Source organism: Camelus bactrianus, chromosome 3 (genome assembly GCF_048773025.1).
Source record: "Camelus bactrianus isolate YW-2024 breed Bactrian camel chromosome 3, ASM4877302v1, whole genome shotgun sequence".
NCBI lineage: Eukaryota > Metazoa > Chordata > Mammalia > Artiodactyla > Camelidae > Camelus > Camelus bactrianus.
In genome coordinates, this window is record NC_133541.1 from 118,205,412 (window position 1) to 118,231,989 (window position 26,578).

General features: G+C 53.6%; 2 protein-coding genes across 3 annotated transcripts; one reads left to right on the top strand and one right to left on the bottom strand.

Moving 5' to 3' along the window:
- Positions 1–4,155: 4,155 nt before the first annotated feature.
- LOC105064482 (adenylate cyclase type 1) lies at positions 4,156–26,578 on the bottom strand. 2 transcript variants are annotated; one of them, XM_074361166.1, is made up of 5 exons: positions 26,112–26,578; positions 25,881–26,007; positions 21,836–21,947; positions 20,731–20,881; positions 4,156–16,528 (listed from the first exon to the last, which is right to left on the bottom strand). In XM_074361166.1, the coding sequence occupies exons 2-4, from the start codon at positions 25,931–25,933 to the stop codon at positions 20,753–20,755; spliced, it is 294 nt and encodes a 97-aa protein (XP_074217267.1). In that variant the 5' UTR covers positions 25,934–26,007; positions 26,112–26,578; the 3' UTR covers positions 4,156–16,528; positions 20,731–20,752. The 2 variants fall into 2 exon arrangements, with proteins under 2 accessions (XP_074217267.1, XP_074217265.1); XM_074361164.1 differs by having other exon boundaries at positions 21,836–21,951; positions 26,112–26,552.
- LOC105064484 (L-amino-acid oxidase-like) lies at positions 8,697–15,835 on the top strand. Its single transcript, XM_010949428.3, has 7 exons — positions 8,697–8,793; positions 9,273–9,502; positions 9,738–9,850; positions 11,504–11,705; positions 12,069–12,137; positions 13,640–13,773; positions 15,004–15,835. Exons 1-7 carry the CDS (start codon positions 8,697–8,699, stop codon positions 15,833–15,835), a joined length of 1,677 nt encoding a protein of 558 aa, XP_010947730.3.

Sequence of the window (26,578 nt, forward strand, 5' to 3'; positions counted from 1 at the left end):
TGCACACATTGGAAACCTATTAAGGTCACATTCAAGTGACAAGGATGGGTAGGAAAGAGAACTCTCAGGCATTTTTAAATCTAAAGTCCATCATATGTTATCAGGATCATAGACTTTGAAGATCATCTGAAGTGTTATGTTATCATCAAAGGTTGGCGACAAATTTCCAACAGGCCGGGTCCAGATATCTCGGGGAAGTTGTCTCATATGATGTCACGTGCTTCAGTTTTAGGAAATCTTTACTTTCAGGTCACCAGATGACGTGGCGGTCCAGTCACGGTTTGAGGCTTTCTTTAGGTGTGTCACCATGAATCCAAGGGTCCGTTCCTTGGAGTCTGGCAGCACAAGGGTCGGACAGCTGTACTTGATGAGGGCCTCTCCCATGAGGTTAGAGAGAGTTCTTTTAGAGGAGTCTTTTCCAATATATGAAATATCTAGGTTATTTTTAACAGAAACAATTAGGTCTTAGCAATATTGAAGTATCTCCCCATTTATCAGTTGTGGATCAAAAGAAGCCGGAGCCAGGTGCGTTGGGTGTCCTGTGACTAACACAAAGGGTGAGAATTTATGGGTTCCAGAAGGAGAGGGTCTGAGATTTCACAGGACCAACAGCAATGCTTTTGGCCAAGGTATTTGGAAGGCCTCTATGAAGAGTGGGGCACACGGCGGTCGTAGAAGATGTGACTGGGAAGGTAAAATTTGAACAAAGGCTGTAGAAGGTGAGGACCACCGGAAAACCTAGGGAAGGCCATTTCGGGCAGAGAGAACAGCTCGTTCAAAGACCTCAGCCTGGAGCCAGATTAGCTTGTTCAGGGAGCTGCAGGAGGCCAACACGCTTGAAGTTGAAGACAGAAAGGGGAGAAGAGTACGACCAGCTTGAAGAGACATAGGGGCAGGGTTTGAAGGGCACGTGCAGGGCTCTGTAGGCCCTCGGCTTTTCCTCCAATCCAAGTGAAGAGGCATGGGGTTAGGGAGGCCAGCAGAGGGGGCCTTGAGCTGACTTATGTTTGAAAAGATCCCTCTGGCAACCCTGAGGCTTAAAATCAGTGTTGACCCCATCAGGCCAGCTGTCCTGACACACAGGAAGGTGGACAAGCCTGGAGTGGGCCCAGGAAGGAAGCCGACCACTGGAGCAGCAGGCAGGAAGAGGGGGACAGTGACCTCAGGCTCAGCTCAGGCTCGGACAGGCTGCCCTCACTCCTGAGATCTGCAACCAAAGATTTTGCTGAATTACTAATTCAAAGCAGAATCTGAATATTTATCAGTGAATGAATGGCTAACCGAAAATGGGAGTATCTATACAATGGAATATGATTCAGCCTTAAAAATGAAGGAGGTTCTGACATGCTACAACATGGTTGGACCTTCAAGACATTATGCTCAGTGAAATAAGCCAGTCACAAAAGGGCAAATACTGTGTTCTTTCCCTCATATGATGAACCTAGAATAGTAAAATTCACAAAGACAGAAGCCATAAGGGTGGTTGGCAGGAGCTAGGGAGAGGAGGGAGAGGGAGTTCGTGGGTACTGAGTACCAGATTAGGAAGATGACAAAGTTCTGGAGATGGAGGCTGGTGATGGGTGCACAATAATGTGAAAATACTTAATGCCATGGAACTGCACACATAAAAATGATTAGGATGGTAAATTTTAAATTATGAGTCTGAGGCCACACGAGAGTTTGCTCCAGTCTCACCCGCCATCAGGGCAAGTGGCAGTGTTGAGGCAAAATCTGATGCTCAGGCAGGTCAAAGGTCGTGACCCAGTTAACACTGCTGGCCAGAAGTCAAGCCAAAGTTGACCTTCCAGCTCCAGAGTTTCAGTCCCCTCCCTTGAGGCTTGTGTTCTGTACCTCAGCCATGCAACACCTTGCAGGATCATCCATCCAGCAGCTACAGGAGAGGACAGGCTTTGAGCTCCGGAGTCGCCAGCTTGAACTGGTGGAAACTGAGGAGGACTGAGGATGGGGAGGCCAGAAATCTGGAGACGATGAACAGGACTCTGGGGTTCCTAATCCTCGTGACTTCCTGTAAGTGTCACCGGGAGAATACAGAGAGCCTCTCGGGAGTCAGGGCACCCTCGGCTCTCAGGGAGATGAGAGGTTGAGCAGCCCCTCCCAGCTTTCCCCGCCCTGCTGCATCTCCGTGCGCAGAGCACCTCATAGGACAGCGGTGCAGCCTTGCTTCTGAGGCCCTCAGGGTCAGGAGGGCCACTGCACATGGGGGAGAGATGGTATTTTACCATCAATGGAGCCCAGAAAAATCTCACTGAGCAAGTAGAAAACCCGTGCCAAATATATAAGCTGATTCGTAGGCAATAATAGTTCGCTGGCAGTCTTTACTAAAAGTTCAAAGTGCACGGGGATGCGGATCTTCTCCTGTCAAGGCAAAGTGGGGCTCAGAAACAGCAGACTGGACACGTGGCATGACCAAGGCACACAGCAGGCCCAGGCAGAACCAGGCTCAGAGCCACGAAAGGCAAAGGGCAGGGGCTCCAGCCACTTCCTCCGACCCCCAGCCCATCATGGGGAGGACAACGCTCACCCCAGACATGCAGGTGGGGCAGAAGAGATGGGTTTCCGGTAGGAAGAGAGCAGACTGGACATACACCATACACAAGAAAGGGCAGAGTGGGGTCTGGGCCACAGGCACCAGCCAACTGGTGGACCTTCTACAGCGCCCCCTCATCCCCCCAAGGGGAACCTAAAGGCTTCTGGTCAACCAGACCTTTTCTTCCCTGTGCAGCTCTTGAGAGAAAAGAGACCATGTTTCAAGGTGGAGAAATAAGCCATACATGGGGCCGCCTCAGGTCACCCCAACCCACTCCTGGCAGGATGTGCTGGGAGGGGAGCCCAGGAGCTGGGTGGGAGGAGGAGGGAGGAGTCAGAAACCAAGAACCTGCCCCAACCACCCAGGTTGCCTGGTCCTTCTGGGCCACTGACTGGCATGCTCTGTTGCATCAGAAGGATTTCTCCCTGGATGTCTGCTGAAGGAAGGGAAACAAGAAGCCTGAGCATTCTGGCTCACAGCCCTGAAATCCCACCCTCTCCCTGCCCTCCAGCAGTGCCTGTCAGTGGAGACCTGACAAGCAGGAGGGAGACCAGGAAGCCCAGTGACATGGGGACAGGAGCACAGTGGGCATGTATCCTCGTTTAGGACTCTGAACTCCACCCACCCTCCCAGATGCTGGGCACATGCCCGACCTGTAAGCAAACTCTCAGGTGTGTGGTCCCTCACCCCCTCTCCCGGCACAGCCTTTTAGGATGAACTTGGCAGGCCCTGTAAGTAACCTCTCCTGTAACCAGCCGGCTACCACTGAGGCGAGGGGGAGGGGTGTTCACCTTTCCCCTGGCCGGAGGCCCGGTCACCTTCCATCTGGGCAGGCACCCTTCCCTGGCCATGCCTTCCCTGGGGCTGGCTTGGTGAGCTGGCACAACAGCTGCAATGAGATGGGACAGATCCCCCATATGTGACCAAACAAGGGACCCCGTCCCCCCATCTCCCTACGCCTGTTGTTTGATCTTATCATTAAGTGAGATAGTCCTAGAGTGGCGCTTTTTCCCTGGGAGCTGATGCAGACAGGAGGACATGTGTCAGGGGCAGGCTTTGCAAGACCTGTGGATCAGTCGGCCCCCATCGGGGTCTGGGGTGGTTGGGTCTGGAGCGGTTGGGTCTGGAGCTGTACAAAGTTAGAGTGTGTGCCATGTGCCGCAGCCTCCTGCTGGTTCCTTTTCTCCCCTCTTCCTACCCTGCATGCACCACCCCCAATTTAACGGCCTCCATGCAGTTTTTGAGGCTCTGCGTTACGCCTGCAGGGGAGACTGAGGAGGGGCAAGGCCCACACAGCCCACCCACCACGTCTGCTTCACTCTACTTGACACCTGTGCCAAGAGAAGGGCACAAGGGCATGGCTCAGTGACAAGCCCCTTCTGTGTGAGATGCAGAGAGCACAGGCAGGCTGGGCTCTCACTCCCCGAGGCGTGAGTGTAGAGGAGGCAGCGAGCAGGTGCAAAAAAAGGAGGGCAAGGGGCATGGGGTGAAGACTAGTGACAGGCCCCACAGGACTGCAGGCAGGGCACCTACCCAGGGTCTCACCCTCCCTGGTTCTGTGACAGAAGCCTGAATCCCGGCGAGAGACCAAGCAACACTCGGAGGGCTGGAGAACTCAGGTTTATTACACCGGCAGGCCCAGAGGAGTTAACACTCCAAGCGCTGAACCCCATCTGTAGGTTTACACAGGCTTTTATAGGGTTTCAGGTTTCGATTAAGTTCGTGCCATATGCAAATGAGGTGTTAGAAATGGAACAATGAGGACTGAGCTTTTGGGAACCAATGGAATTTTAGGGGTAAGTTTCGTTTTCCTAGAAAGCAAGCCATTTTACAGAAGCGCAAAAGCAGGAAGGCAGTGGCCCTGCCTAGGAGGTCCTGCTGGTCCCTTTGTGAGTTTTGCCCCTTCAGTTCAGTGTCTTACTCCTTCCAGCTCCTGGACCCTCACCATCCTGCTCTCATCTCCTCCTGGCCTCTATCAGCCCTACTCTCAGGGAGCAGGCTAAATCCCGGGGGGCAAACGGAACAACTCATCATCAACCCAAGCTTTGAGGGGCCCCTTCCCTGATCACTGTCTTACCCCAGCAGATGGCAAGTAGGAAAGACCCCCCCAGCACAGCCCCCTCAAGAACAGAGTCCCCCCAGGACAGGCTCCCCCTGGACACTCTCCCCAGCACAAACCTGAGGTCTTGCTAAGCCCTCCTTTGGCCAGTATCTTCATATCCAGGGAGCCTGGGGACCCTCCTCTTTCCTGGCTCTGAGTAAACTGGAGAACGGGGTCCTGATGCTTGATAGGGTCGAGGCTGGGCAGGGAGGAGACCCCAGCAGAGCTCATCCCCCACCAATGCACAGGAGCCCTGGCCCGCATTGTCAGGTTCCAGCTCTGGGAATGTGGGTCCCAAGACACACCTGGCAGGCCCCAGGCCTCACCCTCCTGAAGGGGTTCCCACCTCTCAGGCCTGGGGTTCCGTGGCAGCCCTGCCTTGGCACTGCCCACCCTTGCCTGTTGATCTGCTCGCTGGGCCTCAGAAGTGTCCACGTGTGTGATGGCTGTGTGCAAACCTGAGTTGTCAATGCAGGACCAGAGCTTGAGTCAGATGTTGGTCACATTTCCTTCCAGTCTGTAGCCCCGCAAGAGTTCCTCCCAGAAGCTAGGCAGAGCTGGACTCACCCTCAGCTCAGACACATGCGGGCGAACAGACTCACTCAGAAAGTCCCTGACTCCCTCCAGTGAGCCTTGGCTTCCTCATCAGGAAACAGCTTCCAGGTGCGTGGGTGGGGACTGAGGAAAATAAAATCAGAGGCGGATTAGCAAGAGTGATGTCAAAGCCACACCGTGGGACCTGGCAACATGGGGACACCCCCCCAAAAAACGGAAGGAGGTTCCCCAACAAATTGAAAAATGGGTATTTTTTAAACGTCAGCAAAAATCAGAGTTTTGTTCAACTTTCTTCTATCGCAGTTTGGCAATGTTTTTCTGAGAAATTCACGTGGTGCTCAGGGCTGCTAAGGTCTTAATGGGGTCCTGGAAGTGATGCAGCTGGGCTGCGGGACAGGGAGGTTCTCAGCAGATGTCAGCCTGAGTCCCCATCAGCCTCACACCTGGCTGCTTCCTCCCCCTTTCCCTCTGGCCTCCAGCCCCTGCCCAGATCGCCGCATGCCCTGTGCCCACATCTCCTCTTCCACAGTGCTTTCCTTCACCTGACACACCGTGACGTTACTTTATTTTCTCTCTCCCCCACTGTTGTCTTCCTCCTGCCCCCCACCTTTTTTTAACTTAGGAAATAGCCATTTTCATTTTAGCACATGGGTACTTTTTTGATTTAGAATTTGTTTTTTTTTTTAAATTTGTTTATTGAGTAATTAGTCATTTTACAATGTTGTGTCAAATTCTAGTGTAGAGCACAATTTTTCATGTATACATGAATGTATATATATTCATTGTCACATTTTTTTCCACTATGAGCTACCACAAGATCTTGTATATATTTCCCTGTGCTGTAACAGTGTAATCTTGTTTCTTCTATTCTGCATTTTAAAATCTCAGCTGGTCCCTTTCCACCCCCCACCCCCTTGGCAACCACAAGATTGTATTCTATGTCTATGAGTCTGTTTCTGTTTTGTATTTAGGTTTTTGGTTTTTGTTTTTTTTTTAGATTCCTCATATGAGCGATCTCATATGGTATTTTTCTTTCTCTTTCTGGCTTACTTCACTTAGAACGACGATCTCCAGATCCATCCATGTTGCTGCAAATGGCATTATTTTATTATTTTTATGGCTGAGTAGTATTCCATTGTATATATACCACAACTTCTTTGTTCATTCATTGGTTGATGGACATTTAGGTTGTTTCCATGTCTTGGCTTTATGGAAAACAGTATGGAGATTCCTCAAGAAACTAAAGACTTACCACGTGATCCAGCAATCCTTGGCGTTTATCTGGAGGGAACTTGAACTCAAAAAGATACATGCAGCTCATTTACATTTATTCATTCACCCAGCAGATAGACACAATGGAGCTGCCAGGTGTGGGCATAACTGGGGTGGACAAGACAGACCTAGAAACTGGCTCTCAGGGCAGGCATCTGGGCTGCTCAGTGGTGTCCCCACTCCAGCGACAGGATGCAACACATCTTTAAGGCAGTGGGTGATTAGCTTAGGATGGTAAAGTGCAGCTTGGGAGGCCCAGGGCTATAGGTCTGGTGTCAACCTAGCTTGGCAAATAATGAATATCTCTGTGGCACCAGGGCCGACACAGACTTCCCCATCTGGTTTATTCTGGGTGAAATCAAGAGCTCTGCTGGGTAATCTGAGCAGTTCCTTCAGCACAAGGATGTTCTGTTGTGCTCCGCTCTGGCTGGAGAGGAGCCCTCTCTGCCATAATGGACCGGCTCTCCAGTGTCAGGTTGCAGATGGGAAAGTATGAGTAACTCTATGCAAATTTCCTCCACTCCAAGCACTTGTGTTTGCTAGAAGGACTAGCCGTGCATCTTCTGGATTCTTTAATGGCTGAGCAAGATGCCTGGAATTCCTTACAAGTTGAAACACTGTTTTCCAGCTCTGTGTTTAAAACATAAACACCACAAGGAGTGAGGAGAAAAAGGGACCAGAGTTATGATTTCAGAATGGGTCAGATTTCGTTTGCTCACCTCAAGGAAGACAGAAGGAATGCGCCCCACTCTAGTTCCTCGAAGGAAAGGTGGATGGCAGAGGGTGGAGGAAGGCTGAATTCTGACGTGTATGTAAATGTAGGAAAAGAAATTATAGAGTCCGACACATGGGTTCTCAGAGGGAGGCTGGAGACACGTAGGAGGCCTTCAGGAAAGGTGAGACGGGACGATAGAGTCCACCTTTAGACAGGCGGACTGCAGGACCGAGTCTGGGCTGGGTACCACCACTAAGCCTGAAGTCTGCAACTCAATGCAGAGGCAGGAGAGAGGCATTGTAGGCAGCCCCAACTCATTTGTCCAGGTATCCTTTCTTTCCTCTGTCCACCCATCCGTTTACTTATTTATTCATCTACCCATCTCTTCATCCATTTGTCTGTCCATGTGTCCATTCCTCTACTCCTGCATTCCACGAATATGTCAAGTGCCCACTGTGAGCCAGGCTCTGTGCAAAAGGGATTGATTCCTGGTCCAAAACGGAGAAGACAGGAGATTGAGCAACTGCCTCATACCTTACTCTGTGCAAGAAGAGAAGGCATCACAGAAAACTGTTGATGGTGATGAGTGGAACGGGGTGGGAGAGTGAGGCAGTGGGGGGATGAACGATTTGGCTCTCTGTGTTTTCCTTTACTGTAACGCCACTGAACCATCGCGGCCATAAACGCAGGGGCAAGGGTGGCCCAAATCAAACATAAATCCCGAGACTGGAATCAAGAGCACATCCACGCACTGGTTGTGTGGATTCGTGTGAAAAATAAAACACTATGCTGCAGACCAGAAATTGGCACAACATCGCACACTGCCTATACTATAATTTTTAAAAAGGGAAAAAAAATTAAAATTTTAAAAATGAATGCATACTTTTTTTCAAGTGTGTGGGGGTGACTCTGACCTGAGAGCCAGAATCAGACCCTCCCTTCTCCCTATTATAGGGGAAGACGCAGAGGGGAAGGTGGTGACAAAGTGTATCAGTCTGCTCAGGCTGCCAGCAAGACACCGCAGACTGGGTGGCTGACGCAATGGGAATTTTTCACAGCTCTGGAGGCTGGAAGTCCAAGATCAAGGTGTCGGCAGGGCTGGTTCCCCCGAGGCCTCTGTCTTTGGCCTCATATGGCTGCCTTCTCTCGTGTCCCCATGCGGCCTTTCCTCTGTGCACACATCCCTGGTGTGTCTCTGTGTGTCAGGATGTCTTCTTATAAGGACACAGATCAGACCGCACAGGGCCCACACTAACAGCCTTATTTCAGCTTCGTCACCTCATGAAAGGCCCTGTCTCCAAATTACAGTCACTTTCTCAGCAACTGGGCGTGAAGATTTCAATACACGACTTGGTGGGGAGAGACAGTTCAGCCTGTAACACAGATAGTGGTGGCAACAATGACAGCAATAAAAAACGACAATCACAAACACGCACCTTTCATAGGGTCCTAGAGGGAAGGGATGACACAGAGGGAATGGAACCCTGTCCCAGGCGGGCGTGGAAATGCAGGCTCACAATGGGGCGGACCCTTTAACCTCAGTGAGCCTCAACCACCTCTGGCAAATGAACTGGCCGTCTCTGTCCCGGGCTCGGGAAGCTGGTACTGTGCCATGCACATCTCAGAAACAGCCGACGTTATTTAATGATGCCTTTACCTGCTCCATCCTCACCCTATCCTTCCACGGCCAGTGAGTTAGGTATTCTCATTGCAACAAACATTCTGTCAACCCCAACAGGGACACGGGGACACCCAACGTGGTAGCCAGGTCCCGCTCACCTGTCCCCCATTGGGCCGAGGGCTTGGCCTCCTGGGTGGTAGTCCAGCTGGCCAAGGGCAGACACCGTGAGCAGGGGTCCCGGCTGCATCGAGTGGAGGCTGTGAGGGGGCAGTGCTGCCCATCTGGGGCCCTGGGGGTGGCTCGGCCGCCCAGTGACTAAGGCATGCTCCAGTAAGGGAGGGAGCGTAAGGGAGTGCTGGCATGTTGCGTCACAGGCCGGGCAATATAACCGCTCCTCAGAGCAAGCGCTGAGAGCAGCAGGACTTCTCGGTCCCTAGCTGTTTGCCTGCCATCTCCACAGCCATGTGCCCGGGCTGGCTGGCCCTCACCCTCCTGTCTGTGCTGAGCCTGTGCACCCAGGCCTTCAACAGCCGGCTTGCCAAGTGCCTTGAGGACCCCCAGTATGAAAAGCTGGTGCGGCTGGCCCAAGACGGGCTGGGGCAGACGGCGGAAAGGAAACACGTAGTAGTGATTGGAGCAGGCATGGCCGGGCTCACCGCTGCCAAGACCCTGCAGGACGCCGGCCACCAGGTACATGATGGGGCGTGGGAGAGTCCTGCATGGGGAGCCTTGGGAGAGATGGAAGCGGACAGCCTCAGAGAGCTGGGATGGGGGCGGGGTCTAGGGCTCTTGGTATAGGGAGAAGGGCCACGAGACTGGGTGGCATGACCAGATAGCAGGCAGACCTGGAAAAGAGGCAGGAGGGCTGTGGGAGCTAGGGGATGTGGCCAGCTGTGCTGAGATCAAGACAGACCTGTCTTTCTAGGTGACTGTCCTGGAGGCCTCAGGACGTGTGGGTGGCAGAATAGAGACCCACAGAGTGCCCGGAGCACAGTGGTATGTGGAACTGGGCGCCATGAGGATACCCACCAGCCACAGGTACGGTCGGGAGAAGTGGGGGTGGGGAGGGGAGGCTGGGGCGTGGGCAGCCATTTCATTGGTACCCTCAGGATTTTAGTCCATGGAGGTGATGAGTAGCCATGGAGAGATTAACGCCATTGAGGGAATTTCTTACTTACATTTCCAGAGAGGATGACACCACACCACACAGGGCCCTGGGGATGCATTGGGATAGTCAAGAGGTAGAAGACAGGAGCAAAGCAAAGTCACAAGCCATGACCTTTACTGGAGTTTCTAAGGGAAAGGCCAGGCAGGACGGAGTAAACAGCTTAAGACTGGCTGGTCTGAGTGATGACAGTGGGCTCTGGGCTGCAGGAGTCATCTCTAGTTGCCTGGTACCTGGCTCTGGCTGAGTTAGGGCAGGGTAAGTATTGACTGGTATGTGGATAGGAGCATGGCCTTGGGTCAGCCCTGTCTGCACGGTGAAAGGAGAGCTCTATAGGAAAGTTGACTTGCAGGAGAGACAAACACTTTGGTGATGGTTCGGCCCTGTGATTAATGAACATCAGACAGAATCTAAGAACACACAGTGAGAACACACAATTAGCAGAGGCCAAGAAAGACAAAAATGCATGGGAGTCCTTTCCTGCAAGTCAGCAGGACTGTATCTGCCCCAACTCATGTTGAGGCTCCAAGCCTGCCCCAGAACCTCTCTCAGTCTCAATGTTGTAATCTACTTACTGGGCATAATGGTACCCACACCCCCTGCCTGCCTAAAAGCCCACATGGAGGATCCCAAAGGATAATTCTGATGGGGAGCACCTTGAAAAGTCAAAAGCGGCCTGCTAGTTTTCCTCATGATGGGAGTAATGAGTGTCCTCCGAGAGTTGTGGTGTCTGGGGGGAGCCCCGGGACCCGGGACTGGCACGAGGAGCCCTTATGAAGGGCCATCCTGCAGGGGGGCCCTGCCTCACGGAGCACACAGGATGGTGGAGGACACTCCCTGGAGGCTTGAGAAGGATGTGCACAGCCTCCATTGAGGACCCTGCCAGTGTGCTTTTCACGACACCTCCAGGACCTTGAGGCCAGAGGTCTCAGGCAAAGTGTGAGAGATCTCGGCCAAAACAGAGGACCAGCCTGGTGTGGTATGACTATTACAGAAACCTGAATCTCATTGAGAGACCAAGTGACACTCAGAGGATTGGAGAACTCAGGTTTATTACGCCAGCAGGCCCAGAGGAGTTAACACTCTAAGCTCTGGACCCTGTCTGTAGGTTTACACAGGCTTTTATAGGTTTTAAGTTTCGATTAAGTTTGTGCCATAAGCAAATGACAGAGTGTTAAAAATGGACCAATCAGGAGTGGGATTTGGGAAGCAGTGGAATTTCAGGGGTAAGTTTCATTTTCCTGGAAGCAAGCCATCTTACAGAAGCACAAAAGCAGGAAGGCAGTGGCCCTGCCTGGGAGGTCCTGCTGGTCCCTTTGTGGGTTTTGCCCCTTCATGACCACAAGAATGATAGCCTCAAATCCTTCCTTCATGGCCCTGTCACCATTCCTGTAGTGACAGGGAAGACTGTAGTTCTGTCTTCAGATGAAGTGAGTCTGTGGGCAGCAAAGAGCAGAGCACCTGGAGCAGGGAGGGGCTGACAGCTTCCTTGTCCCTGCTGAGCTGTCTCTGATTCACCCCTACAGGCTCTCTCGCGAGCTCATCAGGAAGTTTGGGCTAAAGCTCAATGAGTTCCGTGCCTCCCACAACCAGACTTGGGTGCTAGTCAACGGAGTGCGGCAGCGCATGGGGGACGTGCAGGCCAACCCCAGCCTGCTGGGCTACCCAGTCAGGGCAGAAGAGGAGGGGAAGACAGCAGAACAGCTCTTCGAAGAATCACTGAGGAAGGTGAGCCCAGGCCCCACCCAGCCTCACGCAGCAGCCCCGGGGGACAGGCTCTCCAGCCCTTCACAGTGGCCTCACAGGCCATCAGAAATGTCCCCAACACTGGACGAGGAGGTAGACTCCCACCTCTGTAACTCCCAGGGTGACAGGGGGCAGCTCTGGCCCACTCTTGGGACATTCAGACTTGTGGCACACCGTCCTGGAAGCCAGGGGAGAGCACGTAAAGCCAGCCTGGGAGGCACACACAAGTAGAAGCGAGTGAGGGAGCCCCGGAGCATTGGGGGGCGGTGCTGGACCCCGGATAGGCGAGTGCCCCTGAATGGGGTGCTTAGTTCTCACCAAGTACCCATCCTTCCCCCATGCCAGATGGTGGAGGAGCTGGAAAGCAAGAGCTGCAGCCAGGTGCTGGAGAAATATGACTCCTTCTCCACCAAGGTCAGTCCCGGGACCCCCCTCTTCCTGCTGCCCACAGCCCACTCTGTCAAGCTCCATGGAAACCACACCCACCCCCTTCCCAGCTAGCGGCAGGGGAAGCCTGTGAACCCCTGCCCCGCCCTCCCGGGCAGACGGGCAGAGGGCGCCTGCACACTCACGCTGCTCCACATCCTTCAGGGGCACAGGGAGCCCATCCTCGTCCACTCCCTCGACCTCTTGCACTTTCTCACTCAGCCAAGGCTTTGGCACCGGCTGTTCCTCTGCCTGGGAGGCTCCGCTGGCAGGCATCCACATGGCTTGGCCCTCACCTTCTCCAACTCCTTTGAGTCAAGATGCCTCCCTTTCTAGCCCGGCACCCTCCCCTCTTCCTTCCTTTGCGCTGTTTCCACCACAACACTCATCACCTCCTGTTTCAGTTGTTTAGTTTGTTTATGGTCTGCACACCCTGCTAGAATGTAAAAGCACCTGGAGGTCAAAGGTTGGGGGAGGGAGGAGAAGGAAGGGAGGAAGGGAAAGAGGAAAGGTGGGAAGAGAGATACAGGGTTTGGAGACTAAGGCAAGCTTGGGATGGCTCTCAGCTGTCTCACCGTCCAGGCACCCCACTCACAGAGGGAGGGAGGGAACCTACCGCCCTCTCTGGGCTCACACAGCAGTTCTTACAGTGTATCTCCAAGAACTCTTTGGTCTTGCTTTTCCTAGGATGGTGGGGCCCTGCTGTCTTGCCTCTGGCGTCACCAAGCATGTTTGGTAGAGGCATTTTGCCAAGGTAGAAGCTAGGTCAGCCATGCCCTGCCATCCTGGTGGTCCCTGTCAGGCCTGTCCCTGAGTGCCCAGCTGCCAGTGCTACCTGCACTGGTGACAAGGGTACTGACTTGGCTATGGACATCCTTTGGCCCTGGGCAAGCTGGACAGTTCGCCACCCTAACAGGTAAACCCCTTCTAGCCAGTTCTTTTGTGTGCGCTCTGGCCTTGCCTGGGAAGAGGGAGCAGGGGTGAACACTGGGCACAGTCCTCAGTGGGCTCACCGGAAGCAGAACCTCCAGGTCACTTGCTCATAGGCTGGCCAGGACTACAGCATGACGTTGGGGCATGAGGGCAGGATGAGAAAAAATATTCAGTACTCAGATTCCTCCAGGTGAAGGCCCAGACCTATCAGGCTGGGCCCAACATACTTGCAGGTTGACTAGAAGACTGGGCCTCAGTTTCCCCATCTGTAAAACAGCGATAATAAGCTACTTCTTAGGACCACACAAGTGAAGGACTGAGCAGAATGTGTGTGTGTGTGGGGGGAAGTGGCCTGTCACCAGGAATGAGGAGAGCGCTGTGAGACTGTCAGAGCCCAGTACACCAGGCAGACACGTGGCAGCCCGGGGCCCGGCTGAATGTGCACCTGCCATTCCACTCTGTCCAGTTCTGTTCCTCCCTGTCTCTGGCTGCAAAGCAAGGTTCTCTCACGTTGGCCTCCCGACAATCGAACTCCCCTGCCTTCTCTCACTGCGCAGGAATACCTGATCAAGGTGGGAAACCTGAGCCTCGGGGCCGTGCAGATGATTGGCGACCTGCTGAATGCAGATGCTGGCTACTACCTGGCCTTCTTGGAGACCCTGCGTGACTTTGTCTCCTTCCAGGAGCCCCGGTGGGAAGTGTGGCAGGGAACTGGGGAAACGGGCGTGAGCTAGCCAGTCACTAACCAGGACAGTAGTAGGAAGAAGATTCAATAAATCAGGTGAAAAATCCCAAAAGAAATGGGGACGAGGGGAAAGCAGGGGTTTCCAAATTCCAGTGAGTCTCAGAATATTGTTAAAATCAGATGACTGGACCCGACCTTGAGTTCCTGATTCAGCACATCTGGGCCAGGCACTGAGAACGTGCATTTCTGACACGGTCCACGGGCCACTGCAGCTTTTTCCGTCTTTCTGCCTGGGAGCCCCACTTTGAGAACCTCTGGCTAAGAGGCAGTCCATCAGGAAGCTACAGATCTGCTTTGCTCTGGGCCTCACCTGCTCTCCCATTACACAGATGAGGGTCGTTACCAGGGGCACTCACTGTCTTTCAGCCCAGGACGATGTGTCAGGGGTACTAACTCCAGATCCCAGCCACCAAGCCCCTTGGCTGCTCTCAGGACAGGCTGGGGCTGCAAAGACAAAATAAACTGAGATTTACCCCCTCCCTTCGGGTTCTGTGACAGGACTCCAACTAAAAAAAAAAAAAAAAAAAAAAAAAAGCTACAGACACTCACAAGAGGGCAACAGACCCTGCAAGCCCTCAGTGGCCCAGGGGGCTTGGCTATGTTATTTGAGCATCCGGTCTTTTTTTCCTGAGCAGCATCTTCTCCCTTCCTCCCAGAATTTTTTTCAGGGTGCATCCATTAAAACTCAAGCCAAGGACTGTCTTAAAGGGAGAATGGAAGGAAGAGGAAGGTCTTAAGACAGGCTGATTGGGAAACTTGATGGTGCTGCGTGCCTTGAGGCTGGGATTATGAAAGGGACTGAGAGCTTCTAAGAGCCCTGGTTCTTTGTCAGCTCCACAGTCCTGCCTGGAGGTGACTGAGGAGGCAGGAGGGCTATGACTGACAGCCACGCACGATCACGCACGATCCATGTTTCAAGCCTGGGGCTCTGGCAAGGGCCTGTACCTGCCCAGAGGGGATGCATTTTTCTGATCTGTCAGTCCCCAGTGGCACTTATCTCTAGTTTCCTGGAGTTAGAGCTGCCCTGCCTGGCGTGTCCTCCTTTTGCCAATGGCTGTCTCCCTAGCACACAGGCCAGAGTGGGTCCATTAGAGAGCTCAGCCAAGCGGCCATCCTCTGCATGGCCTCGTCCATCAACCTGCTTCCTTTTTCCCTCCCTTGTCTGCTCACCTTTAGGTTAGATGAAATCACTGGGGGCTTTGACCTGCTCCCCCAGGCCATGCATGCTGCCCTCTTGCCTGGGACGGTCCAGCTCCACTCGCCCGCAGAGCTGGTGGAGTCCTTCGGAGACCAAGTCCACATCACCTACCGAACACCTGACCCCCTGCGACCCAGGGCACGTCTGGCTGCTGATTACGTGATTGTGGCCATCACAGCCAAGGCTGTCCGGCTCCTCCGTTTCCAGCCCCCTCTCTCTCGAGGCAAGGAGGATGCGCTGCGATCCATTCACTACAGCAGTGCCACCAAAGTGATCCTGGCCTGCACGCAACGTTTCTGGGAGCGCGAAGGCATCTTTGGGGGCAAGTCCAGCACTGACCGGCCTTCCCGCTTTATCTTCTACCCCAGCCACATCTTCCCCAATGGCACAGGGGTCATCCTGGCCTCCTATACTGTGGACGATGACTCCTCTTTCTTTGATGCCATGGACCTCACCCAGGCAGTCGATGTCGTCCTGGACGACCTGGCTGCAGTCCATGACCTCCCCAAGGAGAAGCTGCGGGCCCTGTGCCCCTACTCCGCCATCAAGCACTGGAGCCAGGACCCCCACTCCATGGGCGGCTTCGCCTTCTTCACTCCCTACCAGTATGTGGACTATGCCCAGGAGCTCTGCAGGCCAGAGAGGCGGGTCCACTTTGCCGGTGAGCACACGGCCCTGCCCCATGGCTGGATTGACACGGCCATCAAATCAGGGCTCAGGGCCGCGCAGAGCATCCAACAGGCTGTGGGCTTGGCTTTGACAAAGGGCCGCAGTGACCCAAAAAAAACTCACTCCAAAATGGAGCGATAGCCAACCTCACGACCCCAGGAATGGGGGCAATTCTGGTCACCACGGTCCACCAGGAAGTCTCCAAATCTGCTCTTTATCTCTACCTTTTCCCAAAGAAGCCAGACCAAGAGGTGTCACATAAGGCCAAGGGACAGAGTCCCTCTAATACTTGGCCACCCATGTCCTTGGATCACTGGCAGTGTCTCAACAACACAGGATACAGTGATTGAACAGTAAAGCATTCATTAAGTTTAAGACCATCACTAAGTGTTTTATTTACATCCTGGGTGGCATCTGGATAATTACTAGAATTGAGGACTGAGATTTAGGGAGGCCTTTGATTTCTGGGGTCCTTGGCTCTTCTATTATTCCTTTAATCTGAGTTTAGCCCTGCCCCACCTCCTCATCTCCACTCCTCCACCTCCCATGACTGCGAATTTTAAGAGAAGTGGGGGACTTAGGTCTTTAGATGGAGGCAACTCTGTGGCCAGCAACACGCTTGATACTTTTCCATGTTACGAAAGCAACCCCTGATACACATAGTCTAATATGCCTCCATTTTATAGATGAGGAAACCTGATTCTCCAAGAAGTTAAACAACTTGCCTGGGGGCACAGATGCTGATCCAGAGGGATTAAAACCTGAATTATCAAACTCCAAACCTTCTTGCTTCTTCTGTCACTCGGCGGCTCTCTCTTATTCTTTTGTGTATTCCTGAAACGATTAATGATTCACTTTGTAGACATTCAGCGAGGAATGTGTAGAATGTTTGCATGAATAGAAATCCTCAGAATGAACAGCATCAAAGCAGCAGAGGCTGCTCTCCATCTCTTGTCCATCCTTCTGGATGTTCTTTGCCTGACAGCCCCAAGGGGTGAGGAGACAGGCAGGTGGAGTCAATACTGATGAGAACTTTCAGGCAGACAGATGCATGAGGTCCAAAGACATCCATCATTTGGCAGTGACCTGGCCTAAATTATGTCCCTAAGGGACCTCTTGGTGTGTGCAGGGGGGGGGTTGGTGGCGGGGGAGGGCACGTGAGTAATCACCCAGAGGGCTTCAGGAAGGGGACAGGTGGCCATGGGGTGAAAGGACAGTTTGTCACCATGAGCAAAAATGTGCCTTCAGAGCCAGCTGAGAAAGTGTCATTCTCTTTAGAGTCTGAGGCTGGGACAGAACAAGGTCCCCAAGAATCCACCCCCCAACCGGGACCTTATCCAACTTGCAGGCTAACGAGCCTGCCACAGTTCCATGGCTGCTGGCAGAGACACGAGACTCACGGGTCAGTGACAAAGGACTTTATGACCTGTGGCACAGCAAGCAGCGAGAGCACCCCAAGCCCCCAAGCCCCAGTGGGGGCATCGCAGAGGGACCCAGGTGGACACCACACATGCAGTGGGCCTGCGTTGCAGCTGAGCAGCACTGAGCTCAGAAAACTTACCAGCTGTACAGCAAAGCAGTAAGCAAGCCTACTTTCTGTCTGGGGTGGGTGCAGGGAATGAGACATACTGCATCCCTCAAGGCTACTCACTAAAACACAACTCTAAAAAAGAGCCTGAAGAGCAGTCAGGGCCTTGCATTCCAAGCATATCCAACAGGACTGTGCAGAGAGGCTCACATTCTCACTGGTGATCGCCCCTCCCAATACTGACGGACCAGTATCTTCACCACCTCCATCCACAGTGTGGTTTCTGTCTCCTTCCTCACTTTCAGCCCAGCTCCAGAGGGGCTGGCTCCCCCAGTCTCACCAACCCCCTCTATCTCACTGTGCACATGAAGTTCCCATGGAATTACACAACCACTCTGACAGTGGCCCTGAAATCCAGTGAACAGACCCGAGTCCTGCCCTTGGTGAACTTGGAGACAAACTTAGGGACTGTCTTATTCTGTAAGAGTTGCTGTAACAAAAATAACCATAAACTGGGTGGCTTATAAACAACAGAAATATGTTTACTACAGTTCTGGAGACCAGGAAGTCCAAGATTAAGGGGCTAGCAGATTCTGCAGTTTGGGCCCATTTACTGGGGGCCCAGTTTCTTGCTGTGTCCTCACATGGTGGCAGGGGCAAGGCAGCTACCTAGGGTCTCTTTTATAAGGGCACGAATGACACTCATGAGGGCTCAACCCTCATGATCTAAACATCCATCCTCTGTGGGCAAACCCGCGGCCGGGATGAAGTGTAGGGGGCAGGGGTCTCATGTCCCTACTCTAGCCAGGCCCCCTCCTCCAGGCAGCCTCTCCCCTCCCTCTGCAAAGGGCTAGTGACCTGCCGGCAGCAGGGCATGTAGCGGGAAGCTCTCCTGTCCTCAGCCTGCGGTGGGCTGAGGAATGCCCCCACCTCCACATTCATGTTCATCAGTCCCAGGACCTGGGCGGGACCTTGCACTGACCTGGGTGAGCGAAGCCCTGGAGATGAGCTCACCCTGGTCACCCAGGTGGCCCTAAACACTGTCACAAGGGTCCTCACTGGACAGGACAGACACACAGGGAGGAGGCCACGTAGCCCAGGGACCTGGCACCCAGTTGCTGCAGAGGCAGGAGGGACCCTCCCCGGGGCCTCGGGCAGGAGCGCAGCCGGGCCACACCCGTGAACCAGTGAGTGTGAGCCTGTGTCGGTGTAAACGTGGGAGTGTGTGGATGTGAGTGTGTAAACACGTGTGTCAGTGTAATCGTGCAGTGGGCGTGTGTGAACGTGGGAGTGTGAGCGTGTGTGCAGATGGAAGCAGGTAGAGAAACAGAGAGACAGGAATTGAGTTTCAGTCTTTCAGGTGACAAAACCCCACGAGGTGTTAGATCTAAAGCCTCGAGACACCACTCTGCAGGAGGTCGCTCAGCTGGGGTCCTGGGTGGCATCAGGGATCTGTGACTCTGGACAGGACAGGCAACGGCACTACCGGACACATGCCTGGACATCACCATTTAACGTCTCAATAGGGTAGCGTGTGCGTCCCAACTAGACCATGAGAAACAGCCCATGACTGTACATAATCATAGGTTTATTATCTTTTCTGTTTGGTTTTACACATTTTAAAACAGCATTCTGAGAACAAACAGGCTTCTCCACATGGCCAGAGGGATGGCGGCATGGAAAAGGCTACGAGGCCTGGCCTGGCTCCGGGTGGACAGTGACTGGCAGGCAGGGACCGGCCCAGGTAGGGCAGGGACAGTAGCCCATGTCTGCACCTGTGAGCCGGTGCCTGACCCCCGCCCCCACCAGCCGCCAGGAGGAAGGAAACCAGTCTGAGTGTGGGCCTGACCAGCCTGTCTGTCTGCCCTGCTGTTCGCCTCAGGACCCTGGGGACTGCCCGTCCAAAGGCCAGGCCGGGGAGTCTATTCTGGGAGCTTGCGCGCAGCTTGTTCTAAGGCTGTCCAGCAGCCCGGTGCCCCCTGAACCCGAGGTCCGCCCTGCTACCCGGCCTGCAGCTGGAACCCAGAGCTGTAGAGACCCCCACTGCCCTTAGGCCCCCTCATTTGCCATAATTTGTCATGGTTAGTGCTATCTGTGGATTTGCTCACAAATTACAGGTTTTCTTCTAGAAGCTGTAGCTTTAGTATTTAGGGTTAGGCCCAGATCCCTCTGCAATAATTTTTGTGTAGGTTGTGAATAAGGAGGAGGTGAGGATTTCTTTTATCCACAGACACTTGTTTCCACATCATTTTTTGTAAAAAAAAAAAAAAAAAAAAATTATTTTACCTTTGAATTGCTTTAGCATCTCTGTGAACAAATTACTGGACCACACAAGTGATTTCTGGAAACTGTTTGGTTCCAATGATCTCGTCTGTTTTTTACCAACACAGTGCTGACATGACCACTGCACCCTTGTATTTAAACCTGAAGTCAGTGTAATTCCTCCACAGCTAATCTTTAGCAAAATTGTGCCGGCTAGTCTAGGTGTTTTGAAATTCCGAAGACATCTGGGGATTATGTTGTCAGTTTCTTTTTAAAATCCTGCTGAAGTTTACTTTGGGACAGCATCACATTTACAGATAAACTTGGAGAGAGCTGACGTCTTAAGAATGTGTCCTCCCATCCTTAAATACTGCATGCATTTCCATTTATTTAAGTTTTCTTTTATATCCCTCAGTATTATAGTTTTCACTGGAAAGGTCAACACAAATTTGTTAACTTTATCTCTAAGTGTTTCAAGTTTTTGGACACTCTCTGAAGGGTATTTTTAAAATTTTAGTTTCAAGTTATATACAGTCAGTATACGTGTATGAATATATATACACACATACACGTAGGTGTCTGCGTGTGTATCTGCATTTTTATATATATATGTATTTATCGTCCATCTGTCTGTCTGTCTGCCTACCTACCTACCTACCATCTGTCTGTCTGGGGAGGTCCATTCCTCTGAACGGGCTAAATTACGTCCCTCAGTTTGTGGCACAATTTCATCGTCGGTGTCTGCGTGGAGGGGATGTTTCATGTACACGCGTGTGCATTTTCAGTAATGTCATGAACACCTGTCAAGCCACCTCCCATAACAAGAACTCTGCTTACAACAAGCTCCATCTAGTCAAGTGCCCCCCTCCCCAAGCCCTCTTCCCTGCTCATTCAAACCCTGTCACTCGAAATCTACCGCTGTATTTATTGTCTTTCCTTTCTGTTGGGACTTGAAGGGATGTTTCTAGGTTTCTGCTTTAACAGGCAATTCTGCAATAAATAGGGTACAAGCGCCAGCACCACGCCTCCCGGCACAGCGCCCACCCTCCCCAACCCTGGGCAAAGCCCCTTCCTCAACTGTCAAGGTCGACCGGGATTCCCAAGGAGACAAAGTGCATGTGCTCCCCCCGCCCCCGCCATCCGCAGAGAACACGCTACAGTGGTGGACACAATTCCGAACTGCTGGGGGCTGGGCACCCAGGCGCCCTCAGGCCCCAGAGAGTCAGGGCAGTGGGGTGGCCCTTACCTCATCCAAGTCAGCGATGGTTTCATTCAGGGGGCGCAGACACTGCACCCCCACGTTGCTGTCTGTCATCCAGCTGGATGTAGAAGTCATTGAACTTGGGGATGGAGGTGAGCATGACCCCCACCTGCGAGCAGGACTGGCAGTAGAGGACCTGGGAGTCAGAGGTCAAGTCAGCCACCAAGGCCAAAGCAGTAACCAGAGCAGCATTCAGGGCTGGTGCTGGGGACAGGCCCCACCGGGAGCCCCTGCCAGGGCGGCCAGGATGGGCTGGGAACCAGCGCCACACAAGGAGGGGGCTTGGAGCATCCAGGCTGCTGCTAGGGCATCCAGCTCACAGGTGAGAGCAGAGGCCCCTGTTGGGTGGGGGGAGGCACCCAGGAGGTATGCACTGTTCTAGGAAAATGAACCTCTCTCGACACCCCCAGGCCCAGGATAAGAAATGAGCCCCAGAGCTACTTCAGGCCAGAGCTGGTCCAGCTGAGACTTGGTGTTTGTGCCTTTAGGACCTTAAAACCCAGCCTGAGCCTCTTTATTTTTGAGTCAGCTTTTCTAAGCCTGCGCTGTGCTGCTGGGCTGGTTTTGGAGCTTCACCTCCAGGTCATGGCCCCAGATCTCACTGAGCACGGAGGAGGGAATGAACCACCAGCCCTGCAGCCAGGCGGGCAGGGCCAGGCCAGCCACACAAACTCAGCCAAGAGGGGGTGCCACCCAGGACAAGCCGGCCTTGAAACAGCGCTTTCCCCCTTGTGGTTTCCTGAAGCCTGATCTCCTGCCTTGTGGGGCTGGTGACTGTTACGCTCTCTTCCAGGATCAAAGGGGAGGACACAGTAGTTCTGGGCACCTGTCAAGCCCACGTCCCAGAAGCCTCTGATGGCCCAGCCTCTGCCCTCCCCTTGGGGATGGGCAGAGGGGGCCTCCCATCCTTGGTGCAGCTGAGGGCTTGGAAATAGCCACCCTCTGCAATGTTAGGCAGCGGGGGAGGGTCCCTCTGGGTCGGACCTCCAGCTGCAGCCCTGCAGCACCCACCAGACCAGCTCGGCTTGGAGGAGCACCCTGCTGTGTCTCAGGGCCCGGGAAGCAGCTGCCACGTGGTCCGCACGCTCACCGTGTTCCGGGGGCTGGACATGAGGAAGTGCTGGGTGACGTGGGCCGGCAGGAGGTTGAAGAGGACTCTCTTGTTGTCCAGTTTCACCCTCTCCACGTCGTCCAGCTCCTCTCTGCCTGGGGAGGACGGGATCCTCCATTAGCCATTCACCTGCCCATCCAGCTTCCTTCACTCACTGGACAACCCGCCACCTGACAAGATTCTCTCCTGGACAAGACTCTGAACTCTCTTCCAACTGGGCCCTGACTTTGGGGCATCTGTCTTCCTTTCCACATTGTCCAGTTTGAGCAAGAACCCTGCTGAACCAATTTAACCAGACACCCATCCCTGACATCCGATGGGGTTCCTCATCTCCCACCCTCCCCAGGTGATGTCCGATGACCTTGGCCTGTCCTCAGCTTGAACCATTAGATAAGCTTAGAAACCCCTCACCACTGATGTCTCTCTTAGTAACTTTGCATCCACTGCCCCAGCTCTGCCCTTGGCTGTAAACACCCACTTGCCATTGCTTATTTAGGGCTGAGCCTCGTCTCCTCCCCACTGCAAGGCCCCACTGCTGTGGTCCTTACACCTAACACAACGGTCCTGAGTAAAGCCTGCCTCACCATCTTTAACAAGAGTTCTGAATCATTACACCTGTAACATGTTTCTTTCTAATCATCCACACTAACCGCCAAATGTGCCCACGGTCTACACCAGGCTTATTTCCATGCCCCCCCACCAGGCGGAGTGAATAGATCAACGGTAGGGCCCAGACACGAAATTCTGGATAAATCACCACCCTGATCAGCTGGAACTTTCAAAAGACGACGAGGGTTCAGCCCCCATTTCCAGGGTATACTGCAGCCATGTTCTGGGGACTAGATGCTGGAAGCAGCCCTTTCTGGGGCACGTGCCCACTCCCAGGGCACACAGGGCCCCCAGCACCTCCGATGCACCTTCAGAGCATGGCCAGGCTCACTGGGAATGCCGGAAGCCAAGCAGTGGCCCCTCCGTTAGCTCCCGTGTCCTCTGGACTCTCTTCCCCTCCAGCAGGACTCCATCTCTCGGGGCACCAAGACAAGCAGAAAACTGCAGGGGCCTGGGAAGGGCAGGAGTGAAGACCTGGGGCCAAAGGAGCTCAGCCAGGCACCGACTCCTGGAGCAGAGGATGAAAGCCGGCAGACCAGGCGGACGAGGCAGAGCAGATGGCAGGTGCGGCCTGAGTCCCACAGGCCCCTCAGAATCAGGGGTCTCTCTGCCAAGGCCTGGCTTGGGGCTCCCACTGGCCACACACGGGGAGTCAGTCTGTGCAGAATGGGCACTAACTTAACTACAGGCTAAAGAATAAAACAGGCAAGTCCTCAGGGACAGAAAGCAGATTCGTGGTGGCTTAGGGCTGGGGGGCAGCTAGAAATGGGGAATGACTACTCGTGGGCATGAAGTTTTTTGGGGGATGTGAAAAATATACTAAAATTGACCATGGTGATGGCTGCACAACCCCATGCATGTACTGAAAACCACTGAATTGCACACTTTACGTGAGTGGGCGAATTTTCTGGGATCCACTGTGAATTACATTTCAGTAAATTATACAGAAAGGGGTAAGTGAGCTGTTTTCTCCACCTAGCGTGTCTGCACATGCAGAGACAGGTGCGCGCACACACACACACACACACACGTGAACACAAATGCACATTTTCTTTCTTCTGTTTACCCAGAGTAAGAAAGTAATTCCTGATGAACCTCAATAGGAAACCTGCCCTGATGTGCAGACAGAAACCCACTTAGAACAGTAAACAGTGTTCAGTATCTTGTAATAATCTTTAATGGGAAAGAATATGAAATGAATATATATATACATATGTGCATGACTGGGACTTGATGCTGTGTATCAGAAATTAATACATTGTAACTGACTATATACTTCAATTTTTTTAATTAAAAAAAAAAAAAAAAGAAACCTGCTTAGCCAGCGCCTGTCTTTTACAGGTTTATTAAGCTAGAGGGTAAACTGTCATGTTCATTGGTGTGGCCACTGCCTTCCGTCCCCACCACAGGTGGTACACTTCTCTGCCCCACCTTGCCCCTCTCCCACGGCGAGAACATCCCAGCAGTGGCTGTCCTGAGGCCCCAGTGGGACCAAGGGACTGTCAGACGTCAGTAATGTAGTGTCTCCAGGGTGTTCAGCTGTGCTAAGCACCTACTGGGTGCCAGGCCCATGGCCAAGCACGTTGGGAAGGGAATTACAATTATTCCTCACTGTAGGGGCTAATGGTATGTGTCAACTCACCGGGCCACGGGGTGCCCAGAGGGCTGGCGAACATCACAGTGTGCCCATGCAGGTGTGTAAGGAGAAGTTACACTGAGGGAAGAGGCTGCCCTCTCCAATGCGGGTGGGGCCTGAATAGCAGGAAAAGGCAGAGGAAGGTGAATTCGTTCTCTGCCTGAGCTGGGATGTCCAGCTTACCCTGCCCACGGACAGCGGCGCTCTGGTCCTTGGACCTCTGGACTCAAACTGCATCCCGTCATCCCTGTCCTCTCACTGCAGACAGCAGGCGGTGGGACCTCCCTGCCTCCGTAATCTCAGGGGCCGATCCCTATAATAAACTCACTCTTCTCTCTGTATCTAACTGGCAGCTTCTCTGCAGAACCTGACCCACACACACCTACATGGAATTAGGGTCATCGCCCCAGCTGAATACGGACCAGAGAGGAGAGTCACACAGACCCTAAGTAGAGCTGTGGGATTCGGGATGAGGACCACCTAACCTCAGGCGCACAACCAGCCCGCCCCTCTGCATATTCTGCCCCAGGAACATGGATGTCACATTGACCAGCTTCATGCATCTTCCTGAAGAAAGGATGTGGGCAGGCAGCAGTGGAAGAGCCTGGGCCCCCAGCAGCTGGATCTGAGCCTGTCCCACTGCTGGGAGAGTGTGGGGTGACAGTGGGGTGCACCTAGCCAGCTGTGTACCCACAGTCACCGGCTCCTCCCTGTGCCCTCTAGGCTGTACGTGGTCCCTGGTATGAGGATGCTATCACCCACCTCAGACCCGCTGGGGCCCCCCACAAGACAACCATTTTGGCTCTAGCCCTGGGCACATCACGTCCTTGTCTGTTTCCCATCTGTAACCCCACTTCCCAGGGAGGGCTGCCGTGAAGACTAAATGGAATGAAATACCTCAGACACCGAGCTGCTTCTTCACATGTCAAAATGAATAGACTCTCTGGCAGCCCCCATTGTGCTGCATGCCCTCCTTGCCATTTTTAGACAAGGAGACCATGGTGAGGCAATCTGTCCTGAGTCAAGAAGTTTGCAAGTTGCACGGATGGAGTTCGAACCCTGGACCAGAGAACCAGAAGGCCTCACTTCCCAGAACCGGGAACACAGATTGGGCGACAAGGGGACATGGAGCAGGTGACCAGTGGACACGGAGTGGGTGATGAGGGGACACCTGGACACACCGCAGCATGTGTGCCCTGGGAGAGGCCTGGAAGTGGCCCTAGGTAGGCCCTGCACACCTGTGTGCTGGCTACAGGGATGTGAGCAGGGGCCCTCTGGCGGTCATCGCCCGCCTACCAGGGCCCAGGGCCAGCACAGCTCACACATCTGCCCCTCTCCATCTCCCCTCAGGACTCTTGTGTCAGAATTTCCCAGCATGCACTTTTAAAATACCTGGCCCCACTGGCTGACCTCCTGAATCTGGGCTGGGCTATACTAGGTTTGGCATCTTCGGGAGTTTCCCACGACCCTGAAGGCACCTGCCATCACGTCCAGCCGGGGGAGGCTGAGCCCCTCTGCGCCGTCACCCATCTGCCAGAGCGCCTTTGGGGACAGGAGCTCGCTGCTGGTGAGAGAGCTAAACTCTGGACCGCCAGACATGGCCCATCAGCTGTGCCCCCTTCCCTCTTTCCTGCGGTCCTTCTCCCTGTCCCTGGCACCGGCCTCCGTCACCCCGACAGTGCCACTCACATGGCTGCGGCGCCTAGCCAGGAGCCCGCACGCGACACCCCTCCCGAGACCCCCTTGCCAACCCCCAGGAAGCAGCGGGGCTCCTCTTACCTGCGAGGCCGAGACGTAGTCCAGCCACAGCCTGATGTCCAGCTGCTGGGCATTCAGGGCCAGCGTGCATGAGGACAGCAGGATGGCCGTGATTGGCTGGGAGCTGCCCCCGGAGCCACTGCCACCCCTTGGGGAAGAGAAGGAGGAAAATTGAGGTAAGTGCCAAGAACACAGGACCCGTCCACAGAGGGCCCCTCAGGTGTGACACCCCCAGAGGCGCCAGGGACCGACCTGGGTTGAAAGCCACTTCTCTCGGGGAAGCTCAAGGACCTCTGCTGAGGCTCCCTCTCCCTCCCTAAAGAGGGAAAACCCACAGGTTTTCTAACTTTGCAGTCACTGTCCATTCATCAGCCATGTCTAGGTTTATCTCACCAGTGCCGCAAACCCCCTCCCTGCCTTCCCCACCCCCTGCAGGTGGCTCTCAGGGGCTGGGGGGGGGCGCCCTTCCTCCCTGAGGCCAGCCCTGCTGGGGGCAGCAGGTACAAAAGAACAAATCTGACTGCAAATTAGATCTGTTCTTTTTCCTTTAACCCTGTGCTTGTTTTCCAGGCTGTTTTTACCAGCTCTGCCCCTATGTAACACAATGTTGCCTTCTGCCTGAAATTGACAGGAGAGCCTATTCTCAAGGCTCTCATCCTTAAAGAAAGGAACTCTTTTTGCTCTCCTATACACACAACAAGTTGCAGAATAGAAAGTAA